Below are 13,782 nucleotides of genomic sequence, written 5' to 3'. Positions count from 1 at the left end.
GAGGGAGGAGGGCTGGGGGCCTGGACCCCCGGGTCTGAGGGAGGAGGGCTGGGGGCCTGGACCCCCGGGTCTGAGGGTGGAGGGCTGGGGTCTGGACTCCCGGGTCTGAGGGAGGAGGGGCTGGGGGCCTGGACCCCCGGGTCTGAGGGAGGAGGGCTGGGGGCCTGGACCCCCGGGTCTGAGGGAGGAGGGCTGGGGGCCTGGACCCCCGGGTCTGATGGAAAGACTCCCTGGTCTGGCCCCTCACCCCCAGGGCTCGTTCCCTGCGAGTTACCGGTGGCGCGGGGACCCCCAGGACGGGGTGCAGTTCCCTCTGGACTACAACTACTCGGCCTTCCTCCTGGTGGACGATGGCACCCACGGCCGCCTGGGCGGCGAGAACCGCTTCCGCCTGCGCTTCGAGTCCTACATCGCCCAGCAGAAGACGGGCGTGGCAGGTGCGTGGCGTCTCCACTGGCCCCGGCCCCGGCTCGGGACCCAGCGGCCTGATCTGGCCAGGATTTGGGGTTTGGGGCGAGGAGGAGGTTTCTGTGGTCCAGGCCTTCCCGGCATTTGCTGTATTTTTTTTAAAAAAAATCTTTATCTGAAATCGGAAATGCACAGGAGTGGACAGCTCGCTGATTTTTATTTTTATTTTTATTTTATTATTTTTTTAATATATATTTTAATGATTTTTTTACAGAGAGGAAGGGAGAAGAATAGAAAGTTAGAAACATTGATCAGCTGCCTCCTGCACACTCCCCACTGGGGATGTGCCAGCAACCAAGGTACATGCCCTTGGCCAGAATCGAACCCGGGACCCTTGAGTCCGCAGGCTGACGCTCTATCCACTGAGCCAAACCGGTCAGGGCATTTTTTTTTTTTTAAATATATTTTATTGATTTTTTACAGAGAGGAAGGGAGAGAGACAGAGAGCTAGAAACATCGATGAGAGAGAAACATCGATCAGCTGCCTCCTGCACATCTCCCACTGGGGATATGCCCGCAACCCAGGTACATGCCCTTGACCGGAATCGAACCCGGGACCTTTCAGTCCGCAGGCCGACGCTCCATCCACTGAGCCAAACCGGTTTCGGCCATTTTTTTTAATAAACTAAATTTTCTTACGCCACCAGCACCTAGATCGAGAAGCAATATTAGCAGCCCCAGAAGCCTTCCGCCCGCACCATGGGCCATCTCATCCTGCTTCTAGCATCCCAGAGTAGTTCTGACCTGTGTTTGTCCTCACTACCATCTGTACCTTTTGGAGCCTGGCTTCTGACACCCGACATCATTTCTTTTTCTTCTTTATTTTTTAAAATATATTTTTATTGATTTTTTTTTTTTTTTTTTTACAGAGAGGAAGGGAGAGAGATAGAGAGTCAGAAACATCGATGAGAGAGAAACATCGACCAGCCACCTCCTGCACATCTCCTACTGGGGATGTGCCCGCAACCCAGGTACATGCCCTTGACCGGAATCGAACCTGGGACCCTTCAGCCCGCAGGCGGACGCTCCATCCACTGAGCCAAACCGGTCTGGCCATAGTTTTTTTTTAAACTATAGTCCGGCCCTCCAACGGTCTGAGGGACAGTGAACTGGCCCCCTGTTAAAAAGTTTGAGGACCCCTGCTCCATCCACTGAGCCACACCAGCCAGGGCCCGGCATCATTTCTGTGGGCTTCATCCGTATCATTGCCTGAGTGGTGGTTTGTAAATAACCCATGAGTAAAAGAAAACAAAACAAGACACGTTTTGAATATATGACATACTGATGCTTTTGAGATGCAGCTAATGCAATACTTAGAGGAAAATGTGTAGGTTTAAGTGCATAATATCCAAAAGAAGAAGAAAGGCTGAAAATGGTTGATTTAAGCCTCCAATTTGAAAAGCTTTAGAGCCCTGGCTGGTGTGGCTAAGTGGTTAGGCACCCTCCCGTGCACCAAAAGATTTGATTCCGGTCAGGGCACTTGTCCGGGTTTCAGGTTCCATCTCTGGTAGAGGGTGTGCAGGAGGCAGCTGATCGGTGTTCTGCTCTCACATCAATGTTTCTCTCTCTCTCCCCATCTCCCTTCCTCTCTCTCTGAAAATGAATAAAAATAGCCCTAGCCAGTTTGGCTCAGTGGATAGAGCGTCAGCCTGTGGACTGAGAGGTCCTGGGTTCGATTCCAGTCAAGGGCACATGCCTGGGGTTGCGGGCTCGATCCCCAGTGGGTGGCGTGCAGGAGGCAACCGATCAATGATTCTTTCTCATGATTGATGTTTCTATCTCTCTCTGCCTCTCCCTTCTCCTCTGAAATCAATAAAAATATATTTAAAAAATAAATAAATAAAAAGCAATAAAAATAAAAAGTAAAAAAAGAACCCTAGAAACAACACAACAAATCAAATCTAGGGAACATAGAAGCAAGAAAATAAAACAGAAAAGGGCAGAAATTGATGAACTAAATACATGTATAGTGAAGAATATCAACTAAAACAAAAGTGGGTTTTTTTGGCAAAAATTTCTGTTTAATTTTTAAACTTTACTTCGCTTTCTGGCTACATTAATCTTATTTGTTTTTAATGTTCTTACAGTAAAACTTATTTTTGGGGTGTGCAGCGCTATGGTTATAGATTCATGTGACCATTTCCACAATCAGGACACAGTATGGGCCTCTTACCTTGAAGGCATCCATTTCTTTTGTACCCCAGCCCCTAGCAACCACTGATCTCTTCACCATCACTCTCATCTTCTCTTTTCCAGAAGGCCATATAAATAGAATAATAAAATGCATAACCTTTTGAGACCGGCTTTTCATGCAACCTAATATATTATGGCAGTTCTAACGTTCGCCCTTTGGAACAAATCAGCTCATACCAAGATATATAAAGAAACAGTTAATTACCTTCCCTACCTAGCTCCAACCCTCTATTGGCGTAATTAGTCTTACACAATTTAGACTTTATCCCTTTATCCCTTTATCTATGCTTATAAAATTCTACGCAATTATATTTCCAGCTATATGGTGTTTCTTTCTTATGTTATACATATTACACTTTCTTTTTTTAAAATATATATTTCTTTATTGATATCAGAGAGGAAGGCAGAAGGAGAGAGAGAGAGACATAGAAACATCAATGATGAGAGAGAATCACTGATTGGCTGCCTCCTACACACCCCCACTGGGGATCAAGCCCGCAACCCAGGCACGTGCCCTTGGCTGGAATCGAACCCGGGACCCTTCAGTCCGCAGGCCAACGCTCTATCCACTGAGCCAAGCTGGCTAGGGCTCATATGACACTTTCTTATGGCCATCCCTTTAGGTCCGAACTTCTTTCTTTGGGGGGGAGTGGGGGGAGGGTCCCAACTTCTTCACCTTGCTCCCACTTCTAGTAAGTAGTTGTATGATATTCCTTAGTTATGGGGGTAACATCTGTTGTTTATGTTTCTGAGTTGATGGATACTTAAGGCTTTACCAGTGCTTGGCACTATAAGGAATGCTGGATAAATATCTTTGTGTGGACATGCAGAATTACATTACAGGTGTCTTAAATTCTATACAGTAGATTCCCCGAGTGATATTGCTGTGGGTGTATATCAATAGGTAGACTAGATAATTTTTCTAAAAACTTGTAGTGCCCTGACCGGTTTGGCTCAGTGCGTCGGCCTGCGGACCGAAAGGTCCCAGGTTCGATTCCAGTCAAAGGCATGTACCTTGGTTGCGGGCACATCCCCAGTGGTGGGTGTGCAGGAGACAGCTGATCGATGTTTCTAACTGTCTATCCCTCTCCCTTCCTCTCTGTAAAAAATCAATGAAATATATTACAAAGTAAAATAAAATAAAATAAAAACTTGTAGCAATTTTCACTCCCATCGAGAATGTGTGAGAATGTCCTTTTCCATTTAGTCTCAACCAGCTCTGGATACTCTTGCTTCAATTATTTTATTTTTTCCAATTTGATGGGTAAAAAGTAACATCTCACTTTTAATTTGATTTTTTTAATTCATCTAATACTATTAAGAGATGTAAACATATTTTGTTGGCCAATCAGATTTCCTCAGTTATGAATTGCCTGTTCATATTCTGTCTACATCTTGTTGTTGTTGTTGCCAATCCTCATCCAAGGATATTTTTCCCTTTAATTTTTAGAGAGAGTGGAAGGGAGGGAGAGGGAGGTGAGAGAGAGAGAGAAGCATCAATGTGAGAGACACATCTATTGGTTGCCTCCTGCATGTGCTCCTCCCTGATTGAACCTGCAACCCAGGTACGTGCCCTTAACCAGGAATTGAACCTGTGACCCTTCGGTGCACAGGCTGATGCTCTAACCAATGAGCAACACCAGCCAGCATATTTTAAAATTGGATTCTTTCTTTCTTGTCTTTTTATAGGCATTTTTGTATCCTGTCAATAGTAACCCTTTGAATATTAGATGTATTGTAAACTTTAAAAAATATTTGTTTTTTATTGATTTCAGAGAGGAAAGGAGAGGGAGAGAGAGAGAAACATCAGTGATGAGAGAGAATCATTGGTTGGCTGCCTCCTGCACGCCCCCTACTGGGGATCCAGCCTGCAACTCAGTGTGTGCGGTGACCAGGAATTGAACCGTGACCTCCTTGTTCATAGGGCTCAAAATTTCTTAACTCTGACATTTATTCTTCCATGTGAATTTTAAAATGATCGTGTTCCATTAAAAAAAACAAAAAACACAAAGGAGCCTGGCTGGTGTGGCTCAGCGGTTGAGCATCGACCCAGGAACCAAGAGGTCACTGGTTCGATTCCCAGGCAGGGCGCATGCCCGGGTTGTGGGCTCGATCCCCAGTGGGGGCGTGCAGGAGGCGGCCAATGGATAGCTTCCTCTCTCATTGATGTTTCGATCTCTCTATCCCTCTCACTTCCTATCTCTCTAAAAATCACTAAAAAATATATTAAAGAATAAAATAAACCGAAACACTTCCAAATTCCTCCTACCCTCCTTCTTTCCCCAAACTACATTTAATTCCTTTGTTACTTTGTGACAGGTTAACATGGCACTAGTTTTTCCATTTATTCAGGCCTTGTCCTTACATAATTTTTTTTTGGTCAATTTCTTCATAAAGGTCTAGTATTTTTCTGGATGAATTAATTCCCAGGTATTCTATACTTTTTTAAAAATCAAAACGTGAATAAGAGACATGTTTTGAGAAAAGTTCTTGATTTCTGTTTATTTTTCTTATATCAATTTTCTTACCAAATTCTCTTATTAATATTTACTCATACTGAGGGGAGTCTCTACAACTGTCTGAGACTATAAATCGTATTGCCTCCAAATAAATTCCTTGTCTCTTCCAGCGTAAAAAAAAAAATACCATTTTCATTATTTTATTCTTTGACACCATTATGCCCGGATGAGTGTGAATAATAATAATGCGGTCTCATTTCTTCCTGTAATGGGAACAGATCTTGTGTGACTTTAATATGTGGCTTTGGTAGATATCTTTATTGCGTTTGGATCGTCCTTCCTTTTCCTTATTTCCTTCATTTCCTGTTTGAACCTTCATCTTCTCCTGGCTCCCGATCTTCAGCAACCACAGAACTGCCGCTAGCAAACACGGGCCTCGCTCGGGAAGCCAGGAGTCGGGGCCCCGGTCCCTCCTTCCTCGGGGAGCTGAGCATTCCTGTCTTCAAAACCGGGCCCCTCCCCAGGTGCTCAAAGACAGGACAATTCCCATGAGCCTCAGGGCAGAGGACTGGGCAGAAGCCAGCCTTTGCCGCAGGGACTCCTGGCAAATGTCCACCGTCCCTGGCAAAGGCGGACGGAGGTGACCACACCCTGGCCCTCTGCTCTCCCCAGGGACTGGCATTGACATCCCCGTCCTGCTCCTTCTGATTGATGGGAATGAGAAGATGCTGAAGGTACAGGCAAGAGCCCAGACACCTGGGTGTCCGGGGCTGGGGGCGCGGGCCCTGGGTTTCAGGGGAGGAGGGAGTGGGGGACCTGTACTTCAGGTGGGGTGAATCCCTTCATCCCTCCCTTCCCTGACCTAACTCCCCCCTTTATCTTGTAGCGGATAGAGAACGCCACCCAGGCCCAGCTCCCCTGCCTCCTGGTGGCCGGGTCTGGGGGCGCTGCGGACTGCCTGGCGGAGATCCTGGAAGACACTCTGGCTCCAGGGAGAGGAGGGGGCAGGCAAGGGGATGCCCGAGATCGGATTAGGCGTTTCTTCCCCAAAGGGGACCCCGAAGTCCTGCAGGCTCAGGTATGACATGGAGGGCCCGACTCTGGATCCTGAGATGGAAGGGAGCTGGGGGCCTGAGCTCCTGGGACTGGAGAGAAGAGGGTGCTTGCTGAGGGCTGGGAGTCCTGGATCCAAGGGAAGAGGGTAGTAGGGACCCAGACTCGTGGGTTTGAGGGAGGAGAGGCCTGGGGGCCTGGACTCCCGGGTTCTGGGAGTAGAGGGAGCTGGGCGCCTGGAAGACCAGGTCCTGAGGCCCCCTGTGTCCCTGTGGCCAGGGCCCCGGTGGAGCGGGCTGGCGATGCAGAATTTGGTGTTCTGCAGGTGGAGCGGATCATGACCCGGAAGGAGCTGCTGACAGTCTATTCCTCTGAGGACGGCCCTGAGGAATTCGAGACCATTGTTTTGAGGGCTCTTGTCAAGGGTAAGACTTGGACCCCCAAATTCCTCCACCCTGTCTGCTCAACTTTGGACAGTTTTCCTGGCCTGGGTGCTTACTCATTCCCTCTCCTCTGAGGCCGTGCCCCTCCACACCTATTTCTTTTTATCCTTCTCCTTTGCACTGTTTCTTGAGGCTTTGCATGGTGCTTTTGAACAGTTTCCCAAGAGACTTTCTTTATATTTCAGCACTGCTTTCCTTCTGTCGGATCCATTTATCCATCCTTTCATCCTTTATCCATCCATCCATCCATCCATCCATCCATCCATCCATCCATCCATCCATCCACCCATCCATCCATCCATCCATCCATGCACCCACACATCCATCCATCCATCCATCCATCCATCCATCCATCCATCCACCCATCCATTCACTCATCCATCCATCCATCCATCCATCCATCCATCCATCCATCCATCCATCCACCCATCCATCCATCTATCCATTCACCCATCCATCCATCCATCCATCCATCCATCCATCCATCCATCCATCCACCCATCCATTCACTCATCCATCCATCCATCCATCCATCCATCCATCCATCCATCCACCCATCCATCCATCTATCCATTCACCCATCCATCCATCCATCCATCCATCCATCCATCCATCCATCCATCCATCCACTCACCCTTTCTTCCCTTTCTACGTGCCTCAAGTATGTTATGTTTCAAGCACTGCAGGGTGGGGAGTCAGAGATGAGCCAGAGCACTGCCTCCCAGTGAGGAACTCCTGATGTTTCACAGGAGGAATGAATGATGAAAACCAAGGTCAGGGGCATGATGGCACCTGGTGGACGCTGAGGACAGGGCTGGTTTATTCATTCAACAAGCACCATCCTAGGCTCCAGAGGTTACAGCAGATCCGTATCCTGCTCGCAAGAGCCCCTGATCCTACCAGGGCTGTTTGGATGCAACCTTAAATAAAATTTAAGACAAAAGCTTGGGGGAGGAACCGCCGTCAGTAAGGGGAGGAAATTCTAAGAGGAATGGTGTTTAAATTGGGCCTTGGAGACCCAGTGGAATTTGGACTTAGTAAGATGAGGAGATGGGAGACATAAGTGGTCACGGGGATTTCCCAGGGCTCTGTGGGGATGTGGGCGGGGAGGTTATTTTTGGTGTTAGACGAATTTCACAGGGAAAACACCCCAGCTAAAAACTCCTAAGAGGCATAGTATCAATTTACAAGGTGTTCTCAGCCCCAGGCCACCTCCCCCCCCCCCGCCCCCCCCCCCCAATCGTATCCACCATGTTCTGTGGCGGCAGAAAGAACAGTTGCTTCTGATTTGGGAGTCAGATAAAGCTGTGTGCATAGTGGGCTTGAGAAAGAGGCTTTCCTCGCCGAGTCCTAATTTCTCTCTCTCTGAAAAATTGGAGATAATACCTTGCAGGGTGTTGTGAGCTGAGAGGCAGCTTCTGAGCAGTGCCTGGTGCCTGGGTGGGGGGACCCAGTAAATGAGAGGTCTTCTCAGTGTGGCCCTCTTTCTCACGGGGACTCCTCCTCACACAGAGGATGACAGTGGGCCGAAGGAAGTTCAGGTCCGAGCTCCTTGGGAGAAAGCAGCAGCGCAGCGAGACGTGGTTTGGGGGGGTGGGGGTGGCGGCGGAAGCGATCCGATCACACTCTGCGGGGAAACTGGAGCCGGCGGGCGGGCTGCGGGCTGGGTGATGGCCGAGTGGAGTGGATGGGGTTTCAGCAGGTGAGGAAGGAGGGAGGGGGAAGGGACGAAGGCTCCTTAAGAGTCTAGCGGGAGCCAGGCGCTGTGCTGAGCAGCTGGCGTGCGTTTCTGTCCCTGACCCTCCTCCCCGCCTGCAGGATTTCCTCCCCACTTTGCAGATGGAGAAACTGAGACACAGAGAGGGGGGAAGTGGCTTGGCCAGGGTCACACGAGGTAACAGAGGCCAGGCTTCCATTCGGGCCTGTCTGACTCTCCATCCAGCCCACTGCACGGGCTGTGTGGGGGGTGGGGGAGGGGGGGAGAGCCACGTGGATGGCATGCAGCGCGTGGCCTGAGACAGCCACTGAGGGGGGCGGGGCCAGACCATCCCGGGCCTCAGCTGAGGCTTTGTCCTGAGGGGCATGGGAGGGACAGGGTCAGTCCTGTGTGTAGAAGGACCCTGGGGGTCAGGTGGGGCAGACTAGAGAGGAGAGGAGAGACTGAGGAAAGGAAGAGACTGCAGCAGAGGTGATGGGACAGGATGGAGCTGGGGCCTTGGGGACAGTCAGGGGAGGGGAGAGAGTCGGGCTGGAGAGAGAGGGCTTAGGCCAGTGATGGCGAACCTATGACACGCGTGTCAGAGGCGACACGCGAACTCATTTTTTTGGTTGATTTTTCTTTGTTAAATGGCATTTATTTTTTATTTTTATTTTATTTTATTTTATTTGTTTATTTTTAAAATATATTTTATTGATTTTTTAGAGAGAGGAAGGGAGAGGGACAGAGAGCTAGAAACATTGATGAGAGAGAAACATCCATCAGCCGCCTCCCGCACACCCCCCACTGGGGATGTGCCCCGCAACCAAGGCACATGCCCCTGACCAGAATCGAACCCGGGACCCTTCAGTCTGCAGGCCGACGCCCTACCCACTGAGCCAAACCAGTTACGGCTTCCTTGCTCTTCTTAAGGACCCCCAGGGTCTCCCAGAGTCCCTAGAACAGTGGTCGGTAAACTCATGAGTCAACAGAGCCAAATATCAACAGTACAACGATTGGAATTTCTTTTGAGAGCCAAATTTTTTAAACTTAAACTATATAGGTAGGCACACTGTTATTAACTTCATTAGGGTGCTCCTAAGCTGGCCTTTGCTAAAGACGTCCTCAATCTGATTGAGGTACTTCGCTGAGGTCTACCCCTTCCAACTCTCCCATCCACACTCGTCTTGCATACTTGTTTCGTCTATATTCGCATTTTTTCCTAGCCTCATTTTCTGCTCCTGCCCCCTCTTCCCTCTTACACGTACTCCACGTTTCAGGACGTGAGGGCGACTTGGGTTTGCGATCGGCTCCTGCGTTTTCCTGCACCCGCCTTTGCTCCAGCTGCTCCTGCTGCCGAAGGCGCTTTCCGCCTGAGATGCACACCTTCAACTCCACCGGCCTCCCCCAAGCCCCGCCTCAGGGCCCAGCTGTGGCACTCAGACCCCGGTGACTGCAGCCTCCCTGGCCCTAATCACATGCCATGCCCGCCTCCGGCGGTGCCCATCACCCTGAGGGTAGTTGTGTGGTTCCGGGACCTATTTCCCTGGAATGAGTTCCTTCCGGGCAGGGACTGGATCCAATTTCTCCATCCCTCCCAGTGCCTGGTCCATAACCTACCTCAATAATGTTCAGGGAGTGAATGATTCCCTTCTTTCTTCCTGGGGCCTCTACACACTGGCTGCTCTCTGCCCCTGAGTTGAATGACCTTCTGCTTGACTTCTGAAGACCCCAGAATCTGCCAACAGCACCACTTATATGGGATTTTTAAAAAAAATTTATTGATTTTTTTTTGAGAGAGAGAGAGAGAGAGAGAGGAAGGGAGAGGGATACAGAGATAGAAACATCAATGTGAGAGAAACATCAATTGGCTGCCTCCCGCACGTTCCCTCCTGGGGATCGAGCTGGACACCCGGGCAGGTGCCCTGACCGGGAATTGAACCAGTGACCTCTTGGTTCATGGGTTGATGCTCAACCACCGAGCCACACCAGCTGGGCTTGATATGGAATTTAAATGTCGGGCATCCCCAAAGCAAAACAGACACGCATCCGATGTCCCCGCCCTCCCCCTGACTTTTCCCTTCCCCTCTCTCCCTTGCAGCCTGCGGGAGCTCCGAGGCCTCCGCTTACCTGGACGAGCTGCGTTTGGCTGTGGCTTGGAACCGCGTGGACATTGCCCAGAGCGAACTCTTCCGGGGTGACATCCAGTGGCGGGTGAGGGGGCGGAACCGGGGCTGGGGGTCCCGACAAGGGGAGGCACTTGACATGTGGTCTGTCCATCCGCTTCTTATTGTCCAGTGTCCGCATCCTGTTCCCTCTCCATCCGTCACTCAATTCTGTACCCCCATCCCTGGCCCTTCACCTCTGACCACGCCTGGCCTCCTGCCTGCCCCTGCTCATCTCTCCCCCCCTGCATCCCGCCCCTGTCAGTCCGTCCACCTGGAGGCCTCGCTCATGGACGCCCTCCTGAATGACCGGCCGGAGTTCGTGCGCCTGCTCATCTCGCGTGGCCTCAGCCTGGGCCACTTCCTGACCCCGACGCGCCTGGCCCAGCTCTACAGCGCGGCGCCCCCCAGCTCGCTCATCCGCAGCCTCCTGGACCAGGCGTCCCACGGCGCGGGCGCCAAAACCCCAGCCCAGAAGCCCTCCGCCGAGCCCCGGCTCCCCGACGTGGGGCGGGTGCTCCGGATGCTGCTGGGTGAGATGTGCGCGCCGAGGTACCGCGCGTGGGCCGCGGGGGATCCCCACCGGGACCACGGCTGCAGGGACAGCGACCATGGCTGCCCGGAGAGCGTAAGGACCCGGGGATGCTGGTGGGGGAGACCCAGAAGGGCTGGGGGTGTGGCTACGCTGGGAGGGGGTGTGGTTACGCTGGGAGGGGGTGTGGCTACGCTGGGAGGGGTGTGGCTACACGGGAGGGGGTGTGGCCAGCTGAGGGTGTGTGAAAAGACTGGGGCGATGGGGGTGGGGTCAGGGCGGGGCGGGGCGGGGCCAGCACTCACCACGCCCCCTCGCCTGCAGTCCCAGCTGCTCTGCCACAGGGCCCCCTCGGAGCTCATGCTGGACGCGGTGCTGGGGCAGACCCCCTGGAGCGACCTGTTTCTCTGGGCGCTGCTCCTGAACAGGGCGCAGATGGCCTTGTACTTCTGGGAGATAGTGAGTGCTGCCTTGGCCGCTGATTCTGCTCTCCGCGTCCCTGTCCTTCGGTTCTCCCAGACCCCGGTGTCCCCCGTGACCTCTGATGTCACCCTGACCCCCACCACCCAGTCCTCTGTTCCTGGTGTATGACTCCAGCTGCTGCTGCTGCTGCTCCCCCCCCCCCCCCCCCAATGTCATGCATTTCTTGTAAGTGGCCTTTTCTGTTAACAATATATATTGGGCCTTTCTCTTGTGCATACATGGGAATTAACCTTTTTCTTTCAAACTGTCTGTACAAAGAAGTTAGACGTTATTCGGTAGCCAACGGGCGTCATGTAAACATTGGTACACTTGCAATTTATTTTTATTTTTTAAAATATTTTTATTTTTAAAAATATATTTATTTTTTAAAATATATTATTGATTTCAGAGATGAAGGGAGAGGGAGAGGAACATCAATGATGAGAGAGAATCATTGATCGGCTGCCTCCTGCACGCCCCACACTGGGGATAGAGCCCGCAACCGGGGCACATGCCCCGACTGGGAATCGAACTGTGACCTCCTGGCTCATAGGTTGACACTCAACCACTGAGCCATGCCAGCCGGGCAGTACACTTGCATTTAGATACCTTGTTGCAGCTGCAATGTAGAAGGGGAAGACTAGATAGAGACAAGGAAGCCACACTGGGCTCTCCAGGCAGCCGAGGTGAGGGCCTGACTACAGCAGGTGGGACAGAGGTGTCGGAACACATTTGAGAAGTTGCAAGGTTAAAAAATAAATGAAAAGCTTGTGGGAGTTAAATCGGATCTAAGATAGAGCTTATTTTTATGCCTATATGTGATAGAAATATCTTGACAGGACTCTTCAGCTGATCAGGTCAGGGGTTGAATACAGACTTTATTATTATTTTCTTAATCCTCACCCAAAGACATTTTTCCATTGATTTTTAGGGAGAGTGAAAGAGAAAGGGAAAGACAGAGAGAAACACATCGATTGGTTGCCTCCTGCACGAGCCTCTCCCCGGCCCTGATTGTGCACCGGTTGGGTCTGGGATTGCGAGAGGGTGCAAGCCACGCTGAGGGACCCCAATGGTGCACGAATATGTGCACTGGGCCTCTAGTTATTATATGTAAGTGTTTAATCCTACATGTTAATTCTACTGAGGTTCCTTGTGTGAGTCACTTCTCTCTCTTGCTGTTTTCAAGATCCTTTCTTTTTGACTTTCAACAATTTGATTTCTTTCTCAGTGTGGATTTCTTTGAATTTTCCTCTTTGGAATGCCTTGATCTTCTTGGATGCGTAAATTCATGTATTTCATCAAACTTGGAAAGTGTTGGGCTATCTTATCTTCAAATATTCTTTTGTTGCTTTCTGCTTATCCTCCCCTTTTGGGACTCCCACTATGCATATATTGGTATGTCTTATGGTGTCCTACAGGCCTCTTGGGGCTTGTTAATTTTTTGTTCTTTTTTCCTTATGTGCCTCCAACTGTATAATCTCCATTGATTTTTCTTCAAGTTCACAAATTCTCTTCTGCCTCCTCAGAGCTGCCGCTGAGCCTTTCTGGTAAATTTTTCATGTCAGTCATTGCACTTTTCGGCTCCAGAATTTCTTATTTGCTTACTTTTTTATTATTATTTCTCTCTCTTTATTCATATTCTCTACTTGATACGACATCATTTACCTGGGTTGTTTTAGTTCCTTTTTCATAATTTCCGTTAGCTCTTTTCCGTTAAGCGTATTTGAGACAGTTGCTTTAAAGTGTCTGTCTCTAGTCACTGAGTTTCCTTAGGGACAGTTTTTATTAATTTCTCTTTTCTTGTGAATAGGCCACACTTTCTTGTTTCTTTGCACGCCCCATAATTTTTTTGTTGGAAACTGGAATTTTTAATATTATTCTAAAGTGGCCATTCTGGATATCAGCTCACCTCCTCCCTCCAGGGTTTCTCGTTGCTTCTTCTTCTGGCGTGTTGGCTGAGTGGCCTTTCTAAGCTGTTTTTGTAAAGTCTGTATTCTTTGTCATGTGCAGCCACTGGAGTCCCTGTTCTGTTAGCTCAGGGGTCAACTGGTGACTTGATAGAGATTTCCCTAAATGCTTGGGGGCGGGGAGAGAGAAACCCAAACCCTCCCAGCCTGCAGATTCACTCCGTGTTGGAGCTGTCCTTCAACGCGCAGGCAGGCTGTTTACACTTCTGCTTTATCTGTTGCTCCCTGGTTTGGTTGCCTAAAGGTCAGCCTGAAGTGAAAGCTCGCGGCTTTCTCCAGTCATTTCTGGGCAGGCATGCAGGCTTGTCAATGCATGTAGCCTTCTAAGTCCCTTGGTACACACA

The 13,782-nt window shown here is 50.2% G+C and overlaps 1 protein-coding gene across 2 annotated transcripts in view; it reads left to right on the top strand.

Moving 5' to 3' along the window:
• Window positions 1-13,782, top strand: part of TRPM4 (transient receptor potential cation channel subfamily M member 4) — a 42,280-nt gene that overhangs the window by 7,606 nt on the left and 20,892 nt on the right. For both annotated transcript variants that reach the window (XM_059665904.1, XM_059665905.1), the window contains 7 exons: window positions 254-437; window positions 5,793-5,854; window positions 6,007-6,198; window positions 6,499-6,598; window positions 10,414-10,526; window positions 10,743-11,105; window positions 11,334-11,468. In XM_059665904.1, the coding sequence (XP_059521887.1) occupies window positions 254-437; window positions 5,793-5,854; window positions 6,007-6,198; window positions 6,499-6,598; window positions 10,414-10,526; window positions 10,743-11,105; window positions 11,334-11,468 (1,149 nt within the window). The remainder of the gene's footprint in view (window positions 1-253; window positions 438-5,792; window positions 5,855-6,006; window positions 6,199-6,498; window positions 6,599-10,413; window positions 10,527-10,742; window positions 11,106-11,333; window positions 11,469-13,782) is intronic.

Source organism: Myotis daubentonii, chromosome 15 (genome assembly GCF_963259705.1).
Source record: "Myotis daubentonii chromosome 15, mMyoDau2.1, whole genome shotgun sequence".
Classification (NCBI taxonomy): domain Eukaryota; kingdom Metazoa; phylum Chordata; class Mammalia; order Chiroptera; family Vespertilionidae; genus Myotis; species Myotis daubentonii.
This window is presented reverse-complemented; position numbering and strand designations above follow the sequence as displayed.